Source organism: Anopheles stephensi, chromosome 2 (assembly GCF_013141755.1).
Source record: "Anopheles stephensi strain Indian chromosome 2, UCI_ANSTEP_V1.0, whole genome shotgun sequence".
NCBI lineage: Eukaryota > Metazoa > Arthropoda > Insecta > Diptera > Culicidae > Anopheles > Anopheles stephensi.
The window spans coordinates 43,201,192-43,222,908 of NC_050202.1; the positions used below are offsets into that span (position 1 = coordinate 43,201,192).

At 44.7% G+C, this 21,717-nt stretch overlaps 1 protein-coding gene across 3 annotated transcripts in view; it reads left to right on the forward strand.

The window, feature by feature from the left end:
- The window catches only part of LOC118507515 (gamma-aminobutyric acid type B receptor subunit 2), a 47,358-nt gene extending 25,645 nt beyond the window's left edge, over positions 1–21,713 (forward strand). For 2 of the 3 annotated variants that reach the window (XM_036046069.1, XM_036046070.1), the window contains exons 3-12: positions 7,059–8,611; positions 8,751–8,969; positions 9,408–9,703; positions 9,774–10,137; positions 10,218–10,553; positions 10,673–10,976; positions 11,807–11,879; positions 12,068–12,512; positions 13,111–13,282; positions 14,424–21,713. In XM_036046069.1, the coding sequence (XP_035901962.1) occupies positions 7,682–8,611; positions 8,751–8,969; positions 9,408–9,703; positions 9,774–10,137; positions 10,218–10,553; positions 10,673–10,976; positions 11,807–11,879; positions 12,068–12,512; positions 13,111–13,282; positions 14,424–15,316 (4,032 nt within the window). In that variant the 5' untranslated portion in view covers positions 7,059–7,681 and the 3' untranslated portion in view covers positions 15,317–21,713. The remainder of the gene's footprint in view (positions 1–7,058; positions 8,612–8,750; positions 8,970–9,407; positions 9,704–9,773; positions 10,138–10,217; positions 10,554–10,672; positions 10,977–11,806; positions 11,880–12,067; positions 12,513–13,110; positions 13,283–14,423) is intronic. The other variant, XM_036046071.1, reaches the window with a different exon arrangement.
- The last annotated feature ends 4 nt before the right edge of the window (positions 21,714–21,717 follow it).

The following is a 21,717-nucleotide window of genomic DNA, read 5'->3' on the forward strand; positions in this document are numbered from 1 at the left end:
CGCAGCGGAAATGCCAACCGAACGGGCTACCGTATGTATTTGCGCACGTATCGTGTCTCTTACTGGCCTCGCTGCTTTGTTTGGGCTTTTTTTGTTATTGTTATTTTGTTCCTATTTTCGCTCTCTTCACTTGTCATCGAGGGTGTGTATATACCTCCATCCATAAAACGGCAAACCTTCTTCCGTACGAAGGTTGGCGAGTGGCACAAAAACCCCGGCCCCGGTCCCGGTCTTGTCTTCGCAAATGGGCTGCGGAAGAACAAACAATAATAATGCTAATAACTGGGTGACGGTGGTTATCCGCTGGGCCGCTACTATCCTCACGTTCCCTGGTGCGAGTACCATGCCGCTGCTATTCTTTTCTCCTTTTTCAAGGGCAATGGTGTGTTTATGAAATTTATTATCATTTGCCCTGCGTGTGCGCGCGCCCACGTTTGCTCTCCACCTGGTCCGCTTCATCCACTGGACTTTCGGTCGGTGTGGGTGATGAAGGTTTTTGGGGCCGAAGTTTCGTACGTCCGGAGAATTGGTAGAAGATTCAAAATACCTTTTCATGCCGGTGCCGCTGGCAGCGCACAGTACGCTTCGTCCGTCCGTACGCCGTGTTCCCAAACGGGTTTGCGCGTACCGTTTTGTCTACCCCGGACTGTCGTCGGTTGGGCCGGGTGGTTTGCAACTTAAAATATGGGCGACCTTTGGCATTGTAAGTCCCCGAACATCCTCCGAAAAAGGTAGTCGAAATGCTCACTACGCTCGCTCACGGTGGCACACAGTTTGTTAGCAAGGAGGAAAAACAGCCATCCAGGGCCAAAGTGGCCTCCCCGGTAATCCCCACCACGGAAACGTTGCTTCGGGTTTCTGCTGCTGCCCCAATTCTGCTGCTTACCACCGACCGACTCGATCGACCGATGTTTTGCCGATTTTTTGTGTCCTTTCTGTTTCCTACTTCCTGAAGCGCTTGGAGCTCTTTTTAACTTCCCTTTTTTGGTATACGGTAAGCGGTATGTCAAATTCCATTTTGACCCATTCGACCGGGGAGTGGAGAATCGCAAGTCAGCAGTTTGATTTCCCTTTTGTTTTATTTGCTCTGCTTGCTTGCCCGTCCTCATGTTGTTGTGCTTCCATTGGGATGGAGTGAAGTGTCCTTCGTGTACAGTGTCCAGTCCAGTCCAGCCGGCCAGCTAATCGGTGATATTTGAATGTGAATTACTTTCTCGCAATTAAACATTCACCCTGGACTGATGTTTCACAATGAAAAGCATCACCAACCAGCTCTGCAAGACGAATGAAATGCTGGAGAACTGAAAGCGTCGCGGGTTTTCGCGTCCATCGTTGGTCTTCATGCAGCCGGGTGTGAGCATTTTTTTATTATTTGCAGCTGTCCCATTTTCTCACGGTGCTGTTTTGCTTCTTTTTTTCTTCTTCTTTGTTGCTGTAGTACTCGGTGTGAACAATTTCATTTCACTTTTCATGATAGGTGGCGGTTTTGCTTTTATCGTCGAACTTGCATTGGTTGTGGGCGCCACGGTACGAAATGGGTTTTCACATTTTTACCACCTTCGCCCACCCCATGCACGACATCATAAATCAAATCAAAGACACTTCTTCGCAAGAAGCATAACTTGTTCTATGCTTCTTCTGGGCAATGTGTACGTGTGCTTGGGAAGCATGAATTGTGGCTAGTATTGAAATTCACTTGACGTTGGTGAAGACGAAACCCCTCCCCGAATCGTTCAAATCGAATCCGCACTTGCCATCGGATGCCAAATGCAAATCCGGTTGATAAGTTTCACTGAGGACGACCACCCAAAACTCACGGGTACGGTATGAGCACAAAAAAAAATGGAATACGCCAAAGAATAACAAAATCTCCACTACCACGAACGGTCGTCAATAAAACTAACTCCCGCCCGTACGCAAGGACCAAATTTTTGCAGCGAATCGCCCAATAACCAAAAAACGTTAACGTTTGGTTCCTGACTTACGGGGGATTTCTGCAACGCTCGTTTTGTTTGTGTGTGTGTCCCTTTTTCTTCGTTTTCTACGTGTACCGGAAATCGATTCGGGCAGTGCTCTACCGGGATGCCGGTGGTTTTAGATTCGAGAAACCGTGCACAGCAATAAATCGAACTAAAATTACATAAAAGCGAACCCCCGGCGGAAAACGCGTTCGCTGTTGAAATGCGAAGCAAAATGCGAACAGGTCAGCAGCGATTGTTCTTCGCCGAGTGTTCGCTTCGGCCGGTCAAGCAGTGGCGCAAAAGCTCGGGAGGCGGAAAAAATGAGAAAAAGGAGAAAACCCGAGAGTGGGTCACATCTACCCCATCTACCACAGTACGAGCCCAACACGTGGAGAGAAGCAGGAGCAAGATGAAGGGGCTTTTGGAACGCGGAAGTCATTTATTATTGCCCAGTGATTGGGATTTTGTAGAGTTATTTTTGAGCCAGATTTGTTTTGTTAGCTCTGCTGTGTTTTTCTGTGGCTCCTTTTAGACGATACGGACCAGTTTCGACCATTCTTCTAAAAATTGGTGGGATGAGATATTTTTGTAGAGTCGAAAAATTGTACAACAGCACACACCGACACACACACACATGCATGCTACTAGGAGCAGTGATTCCTGGTTTGTGGTTTTGTGGCAGCGTTGTCCATCTCACTGAAAGCTTTATATCAGCGTATAGACCGGCCGGGGACCGGCGGAAGCAAGCGTTTGGAATGAGCTACATAAAGATAAATGCATTATAGATGTCCTGTCGTCAAATTTGTGTCACATTCTATATGTGAGACCCCATGTCAGTGGCATTTTTGTTTCGTTAAAAATCTCTTCTCGGTCCCTCGCTGTTCGTTGTTGCGGTTCGCGGATGCATTATTCAGCGCCTTTTAGACTACGGCAGCGGGAGAATTGAATTGTTAAATAATGTGAACCTCTTTTTTCGGTATTGGATTTGGAATTCGGCTTCGCATGTAAATATAAACCCTTTGATCCGGTTGGGTAGCAAGTGGCCGGTTGTTAAACAATGTGCTCGTATGCCTTTTTCCCCAAGAAGCACTCAATGAGTCACAAGCAAATTGGTGATGCTTTTTCACAACTTTTTGTACAGCAAAAAAATACAGGACGAATGAAAATAACTTCAACCAATTTTGAACTTCAAAGAATAGTGTGGGTTGTGGTAGGGCTGCAAATAATCTTCATGTGAATAAGTTTTTTGGTTGCAAAATTATTTCGAAAGCCACACTTTGAAGAAGTTGATGAGGGCAATCTCTTTAGAAATGTTTTTGAAATTTATTTATTTTTTATTTGTGACAGAAAGATGTTGGGAAATTGGAAATTGCGACGTATTCATCGAAAAAATACACTGGCATTGCGGGTAACTTGAATTTCAATTTGAAGTGTGAGAACATAAAACACAGAAGTTGTTGCGCCTGCCCGATCATGGCTAGCTGCCAAACATTGTGTTTTCTACCGTAAGCCACCGTAACTCTCGCATGTAATAACTGCTTCTCTGTCGTGGTAATCGTAAAAGTCGCTTGGAAGCAGCTGTGAAGCATTCGGGCATCAGCATTGGTCGCCAGGAGAACATGGAAATTACTACTACTCATATATCCCTTACCCTCTCCCACTTTCGCTTATACAACAGGTTTCACAATCTACAAATTTAAATTTAATGATTTCTAATAAGCTTAAGATTAATGGTAAAAAGTACAACAGTATGGATTAAAAATCTGAAGCTCCCGAGCTGCATCCACAAAGCGGATTAGAGACAATCACTCATCTTGAATTTAAGAAATCGTAGAATACTGTTTAACACTTCGCTTATAATTCGTTTAAAAGGATTTTTGTTAGTATATTGCTGAGAGTATTTGAAAGCTAAAGTTTTACATTATTTGTTAAAATTCTTAAAACTGTTACTTGTTTTCCGGAATCACTTCGTATTACTGTCAGTTGCTTACAAGACACATTTCAACTATTTTTTTGAATCACTTAACAAATACAACAAAACTTAATGAACTATGTATTTGATCGTAATTTGATCGTAAACGGCGAAAGATTTCACAGAAACTGAATCCGAGCATCGTTTAAACTATTTCAAATAAATTCCTTTGAAGCCATATTCCTTAATTCCACCATGTGGTAGTAGTTAACATAAAAATGAAGACTTTTTAAAACTATTAAAGGCACATTAGTAACGTTCACTTCCGATGGGCTACTTCTTGTTTCGCTGATTATTTGAATTCTCAGGCCCACCAAAAGTTTTGCTGTGTTTTCCAAGAATTTAATGAAGATCATACATGTTCATTATACGAAAACAAATATTGCATGATTAAAATCAATGGGAAATTTCGTGTTTACAATAGAACATAAACCATAGAACTGCTTTTCGAGCAACAATTTCGCTTTTATGGGGAAAGGGGACTATCCCACCTCGAATGTATACCATCGAATCACACCATCGAAAGATCTCGGCTTGCCATATTTGGCTTTTTGTGACTAGAATTTACCTTAAGCTGGATAGCCTGTTCTGCGAACGGTGAGGCAGTCTGTACGGATCTCGGCCACCGGACCGCCCCATATTACAGTCATCAGCCATATTGATGTAATTTCTGGTCAAGCCGAAGAATGTTGTGTATCTCGAACTTCTCACGGGTTTAGAAATACGATCACATGTCGTATATTTTTGTTGTAATTATGTGCCATATTATTGGCGACATACATTTGTTTCCCCTGAAGCAAAAAAGGAGTGATGGAGGATTCGTATCGGTGAAAAACTGTTGAATAGACGCTTACACCCATCGATGGTTCGAACCTTTGATATGCCTGTACCCGCAGCATCGACGCAAAACCCGTGGCAAAATACTCCACTTTAAAAGATGCCATTCGTTAATTGCATGAATATATTCATTTCGAGATTCAATATCACAAGCAGATCTTAATTAATATTTTTTCCCACGGAAAACCAGGCCAGCTCATGACTTTGATGAATATTTATTTCCTCGTACAACGCCCAACATGCTGAGCTGTGCTCACGGCAGTACGTCGTGGTACACGGCATACGGTTACGTATGATATTTTCAATATCCTTTCGTGCGAACCTGACTGCTGATGGTTTCGCTGGAACGTGACGGTGATGTGGTCGCACAAGGATGGGTAAAAGAAAAAAAAAAGCTGGGGTGTGGGGAGTGGGGAAGGAAAAAACAGACACACTCGCCAACAGTCAATCATAGAAAATTGAAATCAGACTTAACCGTCGCGCTCCGTGGGTCGCACCATATGCTGTGACGGTGAGAAATTTTCTGCAGATGTTGGATGAAAGCATTTGAAAAATTGTCGATATTACTGATGAACTTCATTCCGCTCAGCTGATGTTGCTTCCCGGAAGTGGGAGAGACACACGAAAGAAATTAAAAACTGTTTTCTGTGCTTCAATTCATCATCCGCTAGCAAACAAAAGCCGCATACTATTTCCTTAATTGAAGCCGACTTTCAATGGTGGGTTCTGCAGTTGAGTTTGTAATTTACGGTTTCACTACAAATCCATTTTGAGCTCCTGTTTTCACAGGACTGAATGTGAAAGGACTGGCTTTTCGACGGTATTGTGAAATAAAGGAGCCATGTAAGTTGTTGGGGGCCAAATTAGAGATAAGGAAGAAATTTAAATTACATTCTAGTTTCATAAATGATAGAATGAATTGAAATAGACATAGCAAGGTTTCCTTGCTTAGGGATCTGTCTCATATATGATTTAATACAGGATCTGTATTCATGGCAGTGCCTAAGTTTATTGCTTGGTATTGATTATATGTGATACTCTAGTTATTCCAAACCTAAACCAACGAGGCTTCAAGAGCGCCGGTTTTCACATGGCCGGACCGGGGTTCAAATCTCATCTGGGTCTTTCCCCCGTAGTGTAGACTGTGACTTTCCAACTATGCGGTATAAATAAGTCTAGTAAGCCATATATTAACAGGCTTGACCTAATCTGGGCTCATAAGGCCAAGAAAGAAGAAGAAGAAGAAGAAGAAGACAACCATAACCAAATGGGTCGTTAGAGAGCGAAAGAGAATATGCATCCTTGGGGGTGTTTAAAATATGTTACACAAAGTCTCAAGTAGTTCTCGGTTCACCAGAAATAGCGGACCTAGATTTCTCGAGGCTGTAGTTCCATGATGAGCAAACGTACGTCTATAGCACATTCCAATGACGTGTCCAATATAAGTTCCAACTTTGATTTGACCATATTTATGTTCTGACCATGGTTACATTTTCTATCATTTTAATCATTATCAATTATGAAAAGACTTTGTACAAGGTCGTCTAATATAGATTTGTAAATAAAATCTGTTGATTGTTGCCGAGGGAGTCCTTACGATCGAGGACGCACTTATCGTGCGAGATTCTACATTACCAAAACTGTAAAATCAATTATATGTTAAATACTTACAGAAAATGCCTTTTAGTTTAAAAACATTTGAAGATAGGCTCTTCCAGTTATAAACATTATTGGAATTTCTATATCTTATGGTTATTGCAATTTACCATGGAAGTTCCTCACTCAGGGCAACCAAGTTGGCGCAAGTAATTGCACGGCGACGCATTTCATGCACAGATGTGTGCGTACGGGTTGAAATGAAAATAAAAATTTCATGGATTAACAGCAACCATTTGCGAAAAGCATTCAAAACCGTTCAATACACTCGTAAACCATCAGTGTATAATTGGGCGATCGTTCCTAGGGAACGCAAACAGGCGTCACCACCTGTAAGGCCGCTTCAAACGTAGAAAGCATTGCAGAATAACAGACAAAACATCGAGGGCATCGGTGTGCGGTGGCTTTACGTTGCTTTTACCTGGCCCGCTTCCGCCAAGAAGATTTATGTGTTCGTGATGGATGATTTTCGACGCATTGGCTTCGCATCCGGGCTATCGCGCACGAATTTGGAAATAGATCTCATCTAAACTGCGGCACACCTGCCTATCCGACCGCTCTGCGTTCTCATTTTCCTCCTAATTCAACCCATAGTGATGGATTTCTGTTTTTCCTTTCTATGCATGTATCAGATCGACTTTCACGGTCCTGCAGCCTACGGCCCGGATGATTGCTTGTTTACCCCATCGGATGGACGTCGGCAGAGCTCGGCGGCGGCGCGGCACGGCAGGATAAAGGAGGCAGGCGTGAAACCCAATCACTAATGTACGATCGGGGTGAGGCAGGGACCGACCGAAGCACACCACAAATCACGCACACCACCATCGGCAGTAACACATACACAAGCACACAACAAAAAAAATCGAAAGCAAAATAAATAACAGGACCGCGCCGCGCACGGAATTCCGGAGTCCACCCGCACCGAAAGCCATCGAAAGTCGTCGCATCGCATCAACGTCAACGGACGCTGTCGCAGTCAGCGAAACACACAGTGAATAAAAACCGACCAAACCACCCCCCGCCAACGGCCGCGAACATAATCCGAAATCGATCGGCCACCAAAATAATAAAAAGCCAAGTTTGGCACGGCACGGGCCACCATCCGACGGACGTGGCCTCGCGCAAAAGTACTCGCGGCACGTAGGCGGGCGAACGGGCGGGCAGGCACGGTGGTGGTGGTAGAGATTATCATAAAATTAAATCAAACTCGGCTCAACTTACTTACTCGGTCGGAATCTCGCTCTGCCCCGTGGCCATGTATCCGTCGTCGCTAGTGTTGGTGCTGATATTTGCTCAAATCGTGCTGGTGTTCGTTGGGGACCGGGGTGCGACCGGTTCGCGGCCCGGCTCCAACCACCGGCTGGACGTGTACATAGCGGGCTTCTTCCCGTACGGCGAGGGCGTTGAGAACGGAGAAACGGGGCGCGGAGTCATGCCGAGCGTGAAGCTGGCGCTCGACCACGTCAACGAGCACTCGACCATCCTGCGCAACTATCGGCTGCACATGTGGTGGAACGACACGGAGTGCAATGCGGCCGTGGGCATGAAATCGTTCTTCGACATGATGCACTCCGGACCGCACAAGCTGATGCTATTCGGGGCGGCCTGCACCCACGTGACGGACCCGATCGCCAAGGCCAGCAAGCACTGGCATCTGACGCAGCTGTCCTACGCCGATACGCATCCGATGTTCACCAAGGATGCGTTTCCAAACTTTTTCCGCGTGGTGCCGTCGGAAAATGCGTTCAATGCACCCCGGTTGGCGCTGCTCAAGGAGTTTAACTGGACGCGCATCGGCACCATCTACCAGAACGAGCCGCGGTTCTCCCTGCCACACAATCACATGGTGGCCGACCTGGACGCGATGGGACTGGATGTGGTTGAGACGCAGAGCTTCGTGTACGATGTGGAAGAGTCGCTTCGCAAGCTGCGCGAGAAGGATGTCCGCATCATCTACGGCAACTTCAACGAGTTTTGGGCGCGCCGGGTCTTCTGCGAAGCGTTCAAGCTGGACATGTTCGGGCGCTCGTACCAGTGGCTCGTTATGGGCACGTACGGGAACGAGTGGTGGGCAGAGAACGATACCGACTGCTCCGTGGAGCATGTCTCGACAGCACTCGAGTCAACGATACTGGTGGACCTGTTACCACTGTCCACCAGCGGGGACATCACCATTTCCGGCATTGTACGTGTTATACCGCACCGCACTCGGGTTAAACCGAGCGGAAGCGACCTGTTGAGCGCCGCATGACGCTAATTACCCGCTCTGGCCATGCTTTACTGATTGTGTTCGTTTTATGTGACACTCGTTTTTTTTGTTGCAGACGCCCGACGAGTATCTGACCGAGTACAACAGCCGTCGTGGTGGCGAATATTCGCGCTTTCACGGCTACACTTACGACGGCATCTGGGCCGTTGCCAGCGCCATTCAATACGTGTCCCAGCGTAAGGAACACTCCCTGACACACTTCGAGTATCGCGTGAAGAATTGGGAGGACATATTTTTAGAAGCTCTCAAGAACACCAGTTTCGAGGGAGTTACGGTAAGTACCCGGGCTACCAGAATACCTATTCCTGGCACACCTGACCTGAGCAGCGGCAGCCAAGAAACAGGACGAGACAAACAAGATGTTGATAGTAGTGGCAAGGCTGCTAGCACTCAACCGCTGATACGGATGCGAAAAGCAAATGAACGGTATGAACGGCCACTTTTCAGCACACACAACCGACAACCGACCCCGTCGCCGAAACACGGCGATAACAATCTTAAACCACCATCAACGCCATCATCATGTTTGTCTTTGGGCTGGTGTTGTTATGTCGTTTTCACATCCGTTCGTTGTGTTCCCCCATTGGCGTATTGTTTTTCCGCTCCATTGGACATCTATGCCACTTGACCTAACGCTGACGCGACACGTTCACGTCTCCCCCTCTTTCTCTCTCTCTCTCTCTCTCTCTCTCTCTCATTCCGCCCCTTACAGGGACCGGTGAGGTTCTACAACAACGAACGGAAAGCCAGCTTTCTGCTGAAACAGTTTCAGAACGGCGCGGAGGTGAAGATTGGGGAGTACAGTTCACTCACCGGGCGGCTGGATCTTAGTTTGGGCCATCCGATGAAATGGGTCGGTCGAAGCCCACCGAAGGACCGTACATTGCGCATCATAGAGCACAGTCAGGTGAACATTACCATCTTTGTCGTGCTGGCAAGCACCTCTTGCGTGGGCATCATCATGGCGACCGTGTTTCTCGCCGTCAACATCAAGTTCCGCAACCAAAGGTACCAGGCCAAACCTTTTACACATTACCACGGCAAGTGCACGATTCCAATGATGCGTTTCGTTTTCCAGGTACATAAAGATGTCCAGTCCACACCTGAACAACCTAATCATCATCGGTTGCATCCTCACATACCTGAGCGTAATATTTCTCGGGCTCGACAGCGGGCTGAGCAGTGTGGCTGCTTTCCCGTACATCTGCACGGCAAGGGCCTGGCTGCTGATGGCCGGTTTCAGCTTGGCGTTCGGCGCCATGTTCTCCAAAACGTGGCGCGTCCACTCCATCTTCACCGACTTGAAGCTGAACAAGAAGGTGATTAAGGATTACCAGCTGTTCATCGTGGTCGGTGTGCTGCTTGCGATCGACCTGGCGATCATGACAACCTGGCAGATAGCGGACCCGTTTTATCGCGAAACGAAATACATCGAACCCTCGGTAGGTGTAAGCGGTGGCGAGATGTTATCATTAAAGCGCCCCATTGATTGATTGGTCTTACCCACACATTCGCGACGCAGGAACATCCGACGCTCGAGGACGTGATCATCGTGCAGGAGAACGAATACTGCCAGTCGAGCAAAATGACCATCTTTATCGGGGTCATCTACGCGTACAAAGGACTGCTGCTAATCTTCGGTGCCTTTCTTGCCTGGGAAACCCGCCACGTGTCCATACCGGCACTGAACGACTCCAAGCACGTCGGTCTGTCCGTGTACAACTGTGTGATCATGTGCGTCATGGGGGCGGCCATCGCGCTCGTGCTGTCCGACCGCAAGGACGCCATGTTCATACTGATATCAGTGTTCATCATTTTCTGCACGACCGCCACACTTTGTCTGGTGTTTGTGCCAAAGGTAAGGATGGGACGGCCGAACCCACTCACCCTGAAAGGTGTTCTTTTATCCTGGCGTGTTTTTTTCTTCTTATCTCGGACATTGCTTTTATGTTACTGCTTTGCCATGGGGTCCGCTAGCTGGTGGAGCTGAAGCGTAACCCGAGCGGGGTGGTCGATAAAAAGGTACGTGCCACGTTGCGTCCCGTATCGAAGAACCGGCGCGATTCGTCGGTCTGCGAGCTGGAGCAGCGAATGCGCGACGTTAAGCAGACCAACTGCCGCTTCCGGAAGGTGTTGATGGAGAAGGAGGCGGAGCTGCAGGCCCTCATCAAGCGGCTCGGGCCGGAAGCGCGTGCCTGGATTGGGCTGGAAGCGTCCTCGTCCGAGCCGGACATTAACAAGGAATCGGTGAAGGTGCAGGTTAAAAAGGATTACGCCAGTGGTACGTACATACATGAAAGTTTCATTGTTACGGCTCAACAAAACACACACAATAAGGTTTTTTTTAACCTGCTCATCATAGGCATGTTCTTATAGTGTCTATAATCATACACTCCTCAAGCATTGTCCGCAAAGCAGGCGCGAACGCATTACGGTTTGCAATAATCATCAATTTTCTAAATTTCTCACTTCATATCACTAAAGCAGCTCACTCACTCACTCTCGCACACCTTCGCCGGCACTCGAAATCGACACCATAATCGTTAGGACGTCTAAAAACTAACGACAACGACGTAATGAAGCTTCGCTCGTCACCCCAGTCGCCAAAGCGTTGGTTAACCTATTGCCATTTGTATTACTTTATTGCACTCGGAAACGGCGATGCGAGGCGACCGTGAAGGTGGTTTGTTAATTAAATTTCTCCAACCTAGTGGTTAGGCCGCTTTTGGCAGGAGCTCGTGTGTAATTAATTGCAATAACTTCATTTCGAACGCGCGCGCCGATTTGAAGTCCTTTATAGGAGACATTTACGCTATGAACTCTACTCTGTAGCGATTGAATGCGTTTTCAAATCAAACGAAAATCAATTTGAGTCAGAACAAGTGTTCCTTCCTCGGTTGGTAAAATTATGAAGATTCCGCTACCAGTACCATCATAACGAGACACGATTGATTTAAGTTATTCAAAGCAAATACATGTTTACTTCCTTTAATTGTTTCCATTCGTTCGCTTCCATGTGCTCCGCTCACAACATGCACTCGGTGTGCCATGTGCGATGGCGATTAAAGTGAAATGAATTATTTATACCGTACGTAACCGATTCCATTCCAGAAGGAACCGACTTCACCTCCATCGGTAGCGTAGGCTCCAGCAATGACACACTGGATTCAGCCGGACCCGAAAGGTAATGATAGTGGTAATGATAAAAGTGCATTCGATGCAGCGATATTGTTGGGCCGTGTACCAACTAAGCCCGTCGTGCGTGTACTTGCATCGTTTCAGAAGTTTTTGAAATATTTCATTTTCACTTACTCTCGTTCGCAATTTTCTTCCATCGCTTCCCAATTTTTCCACCGGCCGGTCGGCCGTTAGTCGAAAGCAAAAGAAAACGACCCTGATCCTGCCCGGAGAGGAGTTACCGTCGGGCACGGTCGCATCGTCTGGATCGCGTGCCAACCTGGCGACGGCGATTACAACGCTGGCAGTCGGTGCCGGAGCTGGGGTTGCCTCGATTGCGGCGGCAACGACCGCCGCAGTCGGACAGGTGCAATCCAATCAGGCTACGCAGGCTACCAACACCGTGCACAACAATGCAGCAGCAGCAGTGGCAGCAGCACAACCGGCCACCGGTGCAATAAATAATGCCAAGTCGACCCAGGCCACCGCAGCCCAGACCATCAACGTCAGTACGAGCGTACCGGTCGATCCGAGCAAACCTATGTTCAACGATGTCCGGCGGGAGTCATTGTCGGCTGCCAGCGCAAAGTGGTCACCAGGACAGTCGCTGCATCAAACGCAACAGCAAACGCAAACAGTGGTAAGAGGCCCGAGAAGGCGAAACAAAGCGAACCCGCATTCTGTTTGTTTTGATGACAACATCGCCTTTTTTTTTGGTTGTTGCGCTCCGATCGAGAGACTTATTTTTAATTGCATCCTATAGCAGATTTGTTGAGAGTCGGGCACACATAATGCACCCTGGGTGCGCTGGAATTATGCCCAAACGTCTGCGCTGCGGGAAATGGCGGCAGGATTACGCGTTTGGCAGAGACCAGTTGTTGCTTCTGCCGGTGCTTATTAATTTCCTATTACCGAAACCGTATCCCACAGCGAGCCCACGTTTGCCACAACAGCAGCAGCCGTTAGGCGCAATGCCAACAGCCCAGTCTGTTTTGTCCTCATTTTGATTATCCGTTTTAAAACAATTACGTCGCTTGTCGACAAATCATAATGCGATACCATTGGAAAGCGCTTTCGCAAATAATTATCTGGTGCTCGTAAGCCGCATTAACTTCGATAGGGTTCCTTTTTTTGCAACCCGAATTGTGGAACGGCAACCATCGTGCCGGTGGTTTGGCGATGAATGATCATTTGTCTTTGATAATCTCTTAATCTTTTCTTGCTTTACTCTTTCGCAGGAACAGCATCCTCGGTACTACGAGGACGAGCGCGCGACGAACGGGCCGATGTCGGTCGGATCGAAGTTTAGCACGCAGGCGAACAGCAGTTCCACGACCTCAATCACACATTCCAACACGGAACTGAATCAATTGTGCCATCACTCGAAAGCGAGTAGCAAGAGTAGAGGAGGTAATTAATTAATGCTTTGGTGTAAATGGTCAAAGGTTACCGCTGTGAGACGTTCTTTCGCCCGATTTTGCAACCGTACCCGATCGGGATGAAATCGTGTCGGCAGCGGTTAACTAATATTTGCTCGTGGTTTTGTTTAACTTTGTGAGTGGATTTATTTGGTAATTTAGTGTAAGCTACCTTTAATTCAATGATTCACGTAAAATGGCCTTACAGGACTACTTGCAATAGTAAAGAATAGTTGAAAAATCTGAGCTTTAAAAAACGGCATGAGCTTAAACACGGGAGGTTCGGTGGGGATTTGGGTTGCTTCAGAAATCATTACGACAGCAGGCTAGCGCTGTTGTCTGCCAATCCAATATCCAGCCTTTTTTGACGCTTTAAAGTCCAGCATCAAAGGCCCATCAACTTAGAATCTTAGAAACGTATATGAGTCGTGGAACTATAAATATTCAGTTCAGTCAGTGTCTTAGAGGTTCGTCGATTACGACTGGAATTGCTAAGACTTTACCATGACCGGCGACAATATCAACATCTCTATTATTGTCGGCGGTGACTTTTGACCCACTTGCTCGATCATCTGGTGATCCTCTGCTACATCGACATGATGTCTACGCCGTGATGGTCCTCGAAGCTTTTGTCTCTGGGTCTCGGATGGTCCTTTCTAACGCTAGGTTGAAAAGAACACAGATAAGCCCATCTCCTTGGTGCTGATCTTTTATGGTAGCGAAGCTTGACCCTGAGATGGTTAGAATTAAACTTCTTTGCCATCCTTTCCAACATTCGACGCATGGCAAAAATCGGATCATTTGTAGATTGTCGCAATTCTCTCTGAAATGTGGTAACTAACTCTTACACGAATGGGACAAGCCTTGTAAGACATAATGTATTGCCATGACCTAAAATGTCGTTCAGATAAATCTTAAAATTATTGAAATATTGCGTGTATTTTATGTAGGATACGCCAATTGCTCATGGAAGATTATAAATGTCGGAATTTATGGAGGCAAATAAGAAAAATTTAAATCTTTACTAACTAAAATATTTAGCACTTTAGTAAATAGTTAAAACACAGTTTCCGGTACACTTGGAGCGGGACACCATTCAATTAAAAATTCCTCTTCTATTTCATACCTTGTAGACATGAGTAGCGATGGATCGAGACGCGTCAGTGTGCAGATGTCCTCCTCGCTGAAAGGCAACTTTGTCGTTTCTCAAAGTGACCTCTGGGACACGCACACGTTGTCTCATGCGAAGCAACATCAGCGACAATCGCCCCGCTCACATCAGGGCTCGAACCGCTGCCCAGACCATGGTCATCTTAATCAAACCCAACAGCAACAGCAGCAGCAGCAACAGCCTCAGCAACTGCACGCTCAGCAGCAATACGACTATGACAATAGTGCAACCACCTCCCCCGGGCCGATCCAGCGAAGCGTTTCCGAAAAGAACCGCACCAAACATCGGCATAAACAGCAGCACAAGAGCACGGCTTGCCAGAGCGAAACCGACAGCGAACGGGAACAGCGTGATTATCAACCGTTCTCGTCATCCATTTGCTCCATGGCTGCCAGCTCGACGGCGACTGTCTCAATGGTGGGCAGTACGGCCGGTGCGGCAAGTGTCAGTGCCGGTGGGTACGTTACTCCCACCAAGATGTCGTCACGAAGGCTGACAAAGTCACAGCACTCGCACCACCATTCGACGCCCAACGTGGCACCGGGCGTGGAGCGGGCAGGCACGATGGACCGTAAGCACCGGTCGAGCGATTCGCGCGGGACGGCCGACGGAAGTACGGGCGGCAATGCGGGCGGTGGCCACATAAGCAAGCATCGAAAGAAGGAAGGTTCCGCGTCAAAGCCGAACCTGTACGGTGCGTGCTCCGAATCGGAGCTGCTCGATGGCGAGACGGCCATCCTGCCCATCTTCCGCAAGCTGCTAAACGAGAAGGAGTCTAGGTATCGAGCTAGAAATATGGTAGGCGCCAGTTGCCCTAATATATCGATTAAATGTGATATTGTTGAGTATTTGTAAACTTACCAAACCCAACGTGCATCATAAAACGCTCCTCGCGTCAACTGGCATGGCATGTCCGCGAGTTCCGCTTTCGTGATGGGATTTGTGCCGTGAAACTCAGCTAAGCCGTGGCACAGTACTTTGCGTATTCGCTCTGGCAGAGTGCCACTAGAGCGGTACAGTGCCGAGAGGTACTTTCATATTACCCGGGTCCGTGATCCGCATACGAACGTTCATGTTGAAAGGAAATAGCAAAGCAAGCGGATTGTGTCTTGACTATTGGTTGCTCTGCAGCAACGGTGCTGCTGGGAAAGGATGGGTGGGGATTTGGTTTAAATCGTAGTTACCTGTGCAAATGTTTCGTTTTGTTCCGTTCGATTCTTTGTCACTAATTGTTGTTAGTGTACCTTCACTGGAAGTGGATGATGGGAACTGTGTAATTCATATTTGAAATATATTACGAAGGTGAAGGTGTATGAATTATAGCAGTTTCCTAAAAATTTGGCAAAACACATTGCCCGAAACCTCCACCCGTTGATTCTTGAAAGCAGGTGAAATTTCATATAGGTATGGAAGCGAAACGATTAGAGTTACATTTCCCATATGCGTAATAGAGTGCCTCTAACGGATATCTGGACACCTTGAAATCGAACATTGGTTTGCATTTGAGGCTGACTTTCTTGCCCAAGGGCTAGACAATCATGGATAATCGTTTTCCTTATAATTTAGACAATTCTAAAGCTGGTAAAAGCGTTGGATACACAATCCACTTGTACAATGGATACAGAAATCCACTTTGAATTCCCCAAACTTTGGAAAATAGACAGCAATCAAATCTCTTCATTCAAAATTAAGCTATGAAACGGAGATTGCTCGTTGAATAGATAGCACTAAAACTTTCTATTATTCTTTGGGACTCTTTATAGTTAGAACAAGAATCATATTATTGCCATTGTCATAATCCTGAACATAAAATTCTGAATTATGTTTCTAAGTAGTGCTCTACATCCGATTACTAAAAGATTGTCTGAAAGAAGCAGACATTTTCCAGCAGATTAAAGTTGTTGTTTGGTGATGTTTTGTTCATATTACACAAAACAAAACTCGGTGCATCAATACATTAATTCACATCTACAAGTGTAGTCTAGAGATATTGGTGAAATCTCTGGACCTTATGTTTTATTAGAAACATGATCCTGTCCACATGTCCCGATCACCATACATGTGACTCCAGACATCAATTCTAATATCTGTATTGCTTTGTTCATCTTGAGGATGGTCGATCAGTTTGTTTGCGGCTAATTAGTAAGAAGGAATGAACATTAGGCGTTGGAGAAAAAGATTCCTCATTGTGCTACCCTTGGCGAAACAAGTCGTCCTCAAAATCGCGCAAATTGAACGACTTCAAGTTGTCCGAATGTCCGTTTGGAGTCTTGGAAAAGTTTCTGGAGGTTGTTTGTAAGAAAGAGGTTTTTATTCGTGAAACTGTCGAGACGCAAAGAAATACTAGCGCAAGCTCTCTAGACAAGGAATGACATGTAAAGTAACACGTAATACAGACAACACACGCGTACTAGTAATAATAATAATGAAACAAAATGTTTAGGATAGATTGTTTTGATAATTGTGACTGTTAGCAATTTAACCCTTGTGCAAGGATGTTTAGGATAGTACGATCGTTAGAATGCGGGACAGAGGAAGCAACACAATGCAACGAGCCAACTCAATGGCAAGACTTTGTCCATTGCATTATTGTAAAAAAACAAAACAGAAACCGAAATCCGTGTATACAATTTCAAATACAAGTGCAACGCGGAAGGAACCCACGGTTGATAGGAAAACACGCGTTTTTACACGTTTTTGATACTCAAAAGTGTTTTTGTTACAGTTAACTGTAGACGGTTACAGTCCAGGTGAAAGACAAAAAAGTGTGCAATGAATCCAAGTTGAATTTGTTCATTTATGTGAAAGCATACAATGACGCTAGATTTAAAAACAATTAGTGCTTGCCAACCGGCTTACGGGCTGGTGGTAAGTTAGGAAGGTTAGACGGTTGGACAGGTTGTTCCCTGTCAGCAGTCAGCGTATAGGGCATATAGGTAATGGTAGGATAGGAACCCGTGTGGTTCTTCTAGCATGTAATTATTGTAACAAGCTATTCTTTCAACATACACGATGCTGCCTGCGCGCGTTTAGAATGGTTCCACACGCATCTGAATGTTACGTTTGTGTTTTCAGTTCTTTGGCATACTGCTGCTACTACTACTACGTGTTGTTAAACGATGTTTTTAGATGAACAAGATTTCAAACTCTCATTTCCGCAGTTCAACGATCTCCATATCGAATCGATGTTTAAGGCTAATGGTACATTTTCGACAACTTAGAAACTTAGAGGCAGCTGAACGAATTAAATGGTACATGAGGCGCCCCGTTCCTGGTACAGCAGGCTTGGCCAGGTGACGCTCAACCTCGATAGGACGTAAGACAAATCAATTGGGCAGGGGGGAGAGAGCGTGCAGATCACTTGCAGATCCAATGTGCATGCACGATTAGTTTAAGCGAGGAATGACCCCCCAAACAGCATTAGTGTAGGGTGAAGGTTGAAAGCTACACGAAAAACTAGTCAATACATCTGTGCAAACTAAACGATTATATCAATCAATCCAGACTGTGTTCGTTCAGAGCGTTCATTACTTATAGACCCGGATGGCTATTGTGAAACCGAAGAAGAAGAAAAAAACCGTATTGCCCCTCCTGTAATGTTAGGCGCAATACTACATGAAATGTTTCTCAGAAGGTGTGACTTTCTAGCTAGTAAGGGGTAAAAATAGAACAAAGCGACAACAAAACAATGAAAACAAAATTGATGAAATAAGTACAATCGTCTTCCTACTACACCTACACATACACACACAATCACTCGCAGCAGACAAACACCATGGGCATACTTTTGCGTTTACTTAAACTCACTTTACTAACACCACACACACTTGCTCACACTTTATATCGCTCACATTCTTTCACATACTTTTGCACATTTAAAAGGAAAAAGAGAACATGCAGCATGAAATGTTCCAAAACGTGAATTCAAAGTTGAAAGTGTTCTTCTGCAAGGAGTACAAATTAGTTCGTAGCGTGTCTATGTCGGACGTTTACTAAGTCAGCAGTTCTGTCAGTTTGAACTGTCACTGACAGGTTTTCTTTTACACTACTTTTTTTTACTACTATCATTTCTAGTAAAAACCCACTTTAATAGGATAGGCTCGAGTAAGTGATACTGATTGTTGTGCTATCGACAAAAATGCGAAATTGGGAAAACCATATGGAAAATTTTGCATTTTTATTTTTATCAAGTAACTAATAATTTATTTATTGAACACATTAATTTATTTCTTGTTGATAGCATTTCCAACTGACTGCAAAGCATAAAAGTCAATTTGCCTGGAACAGCGTACAACTTTGGCATTATTATTTTAAATTACATTTCTTTGCTTTTAAAACTGCTTTGTTGTTGTTTACTTAAAATCATTCAGCTTTATCTTGATACTCCTTTTGTTACTGATGATTACTTTTGTTACCTTTACTTACTTTTGTTACTTTTGATACTCCAGTTCAATAAAAAAGCAATATTTTTTAAACAAATTATTATTAGATGTGTGTCGATCTTAAATGCTCTTATTTGGAAATTTTTAATCAGCAGTTTCGTCATGATTGCGGTTTTTTATGAAAACGCTGCTCTAACTCATCGTTTTTAAGTGGAAAGATATGGTGACAGCAGCCATGATGTAGCCGAAGCAACATTTTAAAAGTGACCATATTAAACATCACAAAAGTATCGGAATAGAAAACTAAAGGAAATCAAGAAACCATTTCCCATCTTTTATTGAAAAATCCCAAATTGGAAATTGATTCCCAAATGAGTTATAGCCAACAGGCGTCAAACTTGTGAGCAATTTCTCCAACGGCATGAACGAAACGATTTTCTGCTGCGATTTGTGTCTGGCGATGAAAAATGGCTCCATTGAGATAACCTAAAACGTCGGGCAACTTCTTCTTCTTATTTGGCTTAAAGACCTCTTAGGTCATGCCTGCCATTTATGACTTGCATGACTTAGTGATGCCACATAGTTGGATAGTCAGTCTCACTACGGGAGAAAGGAACGGATGGGATTTGAGCCCCAGTCCTGCCGTATGAGGACCGGTGCCGTTCTCGCCTATGCTACCGGACCTCCTCTTCGGGCAACTCAACTTGTGTAGTTGGTGTGATCTGTAAAATGTGGTCTTTTCAATGAGCTGCTACAGGCAAAAGTTAAGGAAATAGAGAGCGGTTGAGATAAGCATTGCAAGAAAAAAGCCACATTACCCACCCAGGAAAGATAAAAGCTTTCTGTAGAGGTCGGTGTATTAAGACTTTGCACTAAAAATGTATTTGAAAGCATTGTAGTTTTTGGAAAGTGTTTCCCAAATACGCAGAGAACTAATTTGTACTCCTGACATTTTCGAAAGATAACCATACACACTCACACACTCATTGCACTCACACTAAAATCGTACGCAACTTTCACATCAAATTAATCGTAATTCAATTTCATTTCCATTCGGTCTTTCTAACTTTCTCGGTGGATAGTTCTTATTAACGACTCGATTGAAGTGAGTTAAGAATGTCTTAATAAAGCAAACGAATCAAGCGCGCAGCAAATGTTTGGAAATGAGTGATGCTTCAGGTACAAACAAAAAAAGATTCGATACGAAATTGATGCACAGAAGAAGCGGTACATTCAAGTTTGGAAGTGCAATATGGGAAAATTGCAACAAGAAATGGGGGAAAATATAAATAAAAAACTCTTAGTTTATACACAAGCCCACAGCACAATGAGTATGGAGGCGAATATTGACAGCAGGAGTAGGTAAATTAATATGTTGCTAGAGCAGCAAGCAAGCACAATGGCAGACACGATGAAGGATGGCAAGTTTTGCGTAGCAAAACGTCTCTCTATTGTTTTGCCTAACTAAAAACACTTTATTCATTTTAATGTTCGCTTTATAGAACAATTACATGCCAGTGCAAAACGTACAAGCAGATGGATCTTTTATTTTCGATTCAACGACGACGCGTGTTAAAATGTGTTAAGATTAAGTGATTTGCCGGGTATCGAAGCTGAAACTATAATACTGACGTTTATCTTTAAGTCAAACTAAAAGCTAAACCGAACTGGACGTAACTCAATATACGAAAAACACTTGTTCATCGATAATGTTCAGTTCTTGCTGTACGAAACGACCGTGTACAGTTGGGAGCTAAGACGTGACGTTGTTTGGCTGCACTAGAAACGGTAGGCGCAACGAAAACCCTCTACTCTGAAGCGTAGAAAAAGCAGCAAAAGGATGCAATGGTTAGGTAGGAAAACACAACCCGCTGAGACACTCATGACACCGAACAATTCACCACAAACCGAACGAATGTTTTAGTGTAAGTTTGGGAGATCCTAGATCAATTAAAAGGCTAGTTGCTAAACCTAGAGACGCAAATTCTTTGGGGCATTCTCGTTGAAAACTCGTCTACTGGGGGTAGCGTGCGTGTGCCTGGTTGCCTCGCGCTGATTCCCTGGCGCGAGTGTGTACACATTATTGTAATCTATGTTGAAGGACGAACGAACCGATCAATTCCGTGTAGAAAGAAAAAAAAGACAAACGATAAGAAAAACCTACCTACCAAATACGAACTTTGTTTAGTAGATCGGAAAAAGCTCAAAATGAAAAGTAACTGATAAGAAGTAGCGTATAGAAGGTTTTACTGTTTAAGTTTACACGTGCTACATCAATTGGACGATAGTTTGATTCGTTGTTTCTATCTGTTTAGTTGACAAAAAGTACGAAAATTGCGCCTATGTTAATATGCGAAGAATAGAGGAAACCACCTTCTAGCAAGAAAAAAATCCATTACGAATAGCACCGGGAAACGAACAGAGTGCGATAGGAAGATTAAAAAATTAGCCGAAATAGCCACCACAGAGTGAGCGCTATGTCAGCAATTAATAATTTAATTAACACAATTCCACACGCATACAGACGGATGTACGTACACGAAATCAGCCAAAACAAACTTCAATCATTCAACCATGGTACATGGGCAACAGCAAACTAGGCAGTGGTAGGATATTTTGTTAGAAAAAGTACACTTTAACACACATACAAACACGTACAGACACACACACTACTGCATCTACTCTCATACCAAAAAAGTATTTAGATGATTAGCATAGAACAGGATAGCAAGCAAACTCCCACGGATGGAGCATAACTGGGGAGGAAAAAATCATGTACTTTTAAAATGGACAAAGGACTAGACATGCCAATCAGGTGAATTGGTTTGCAAATGATCAGAAATTAATAAAACGAGCAAAATCATTTTAAACCAG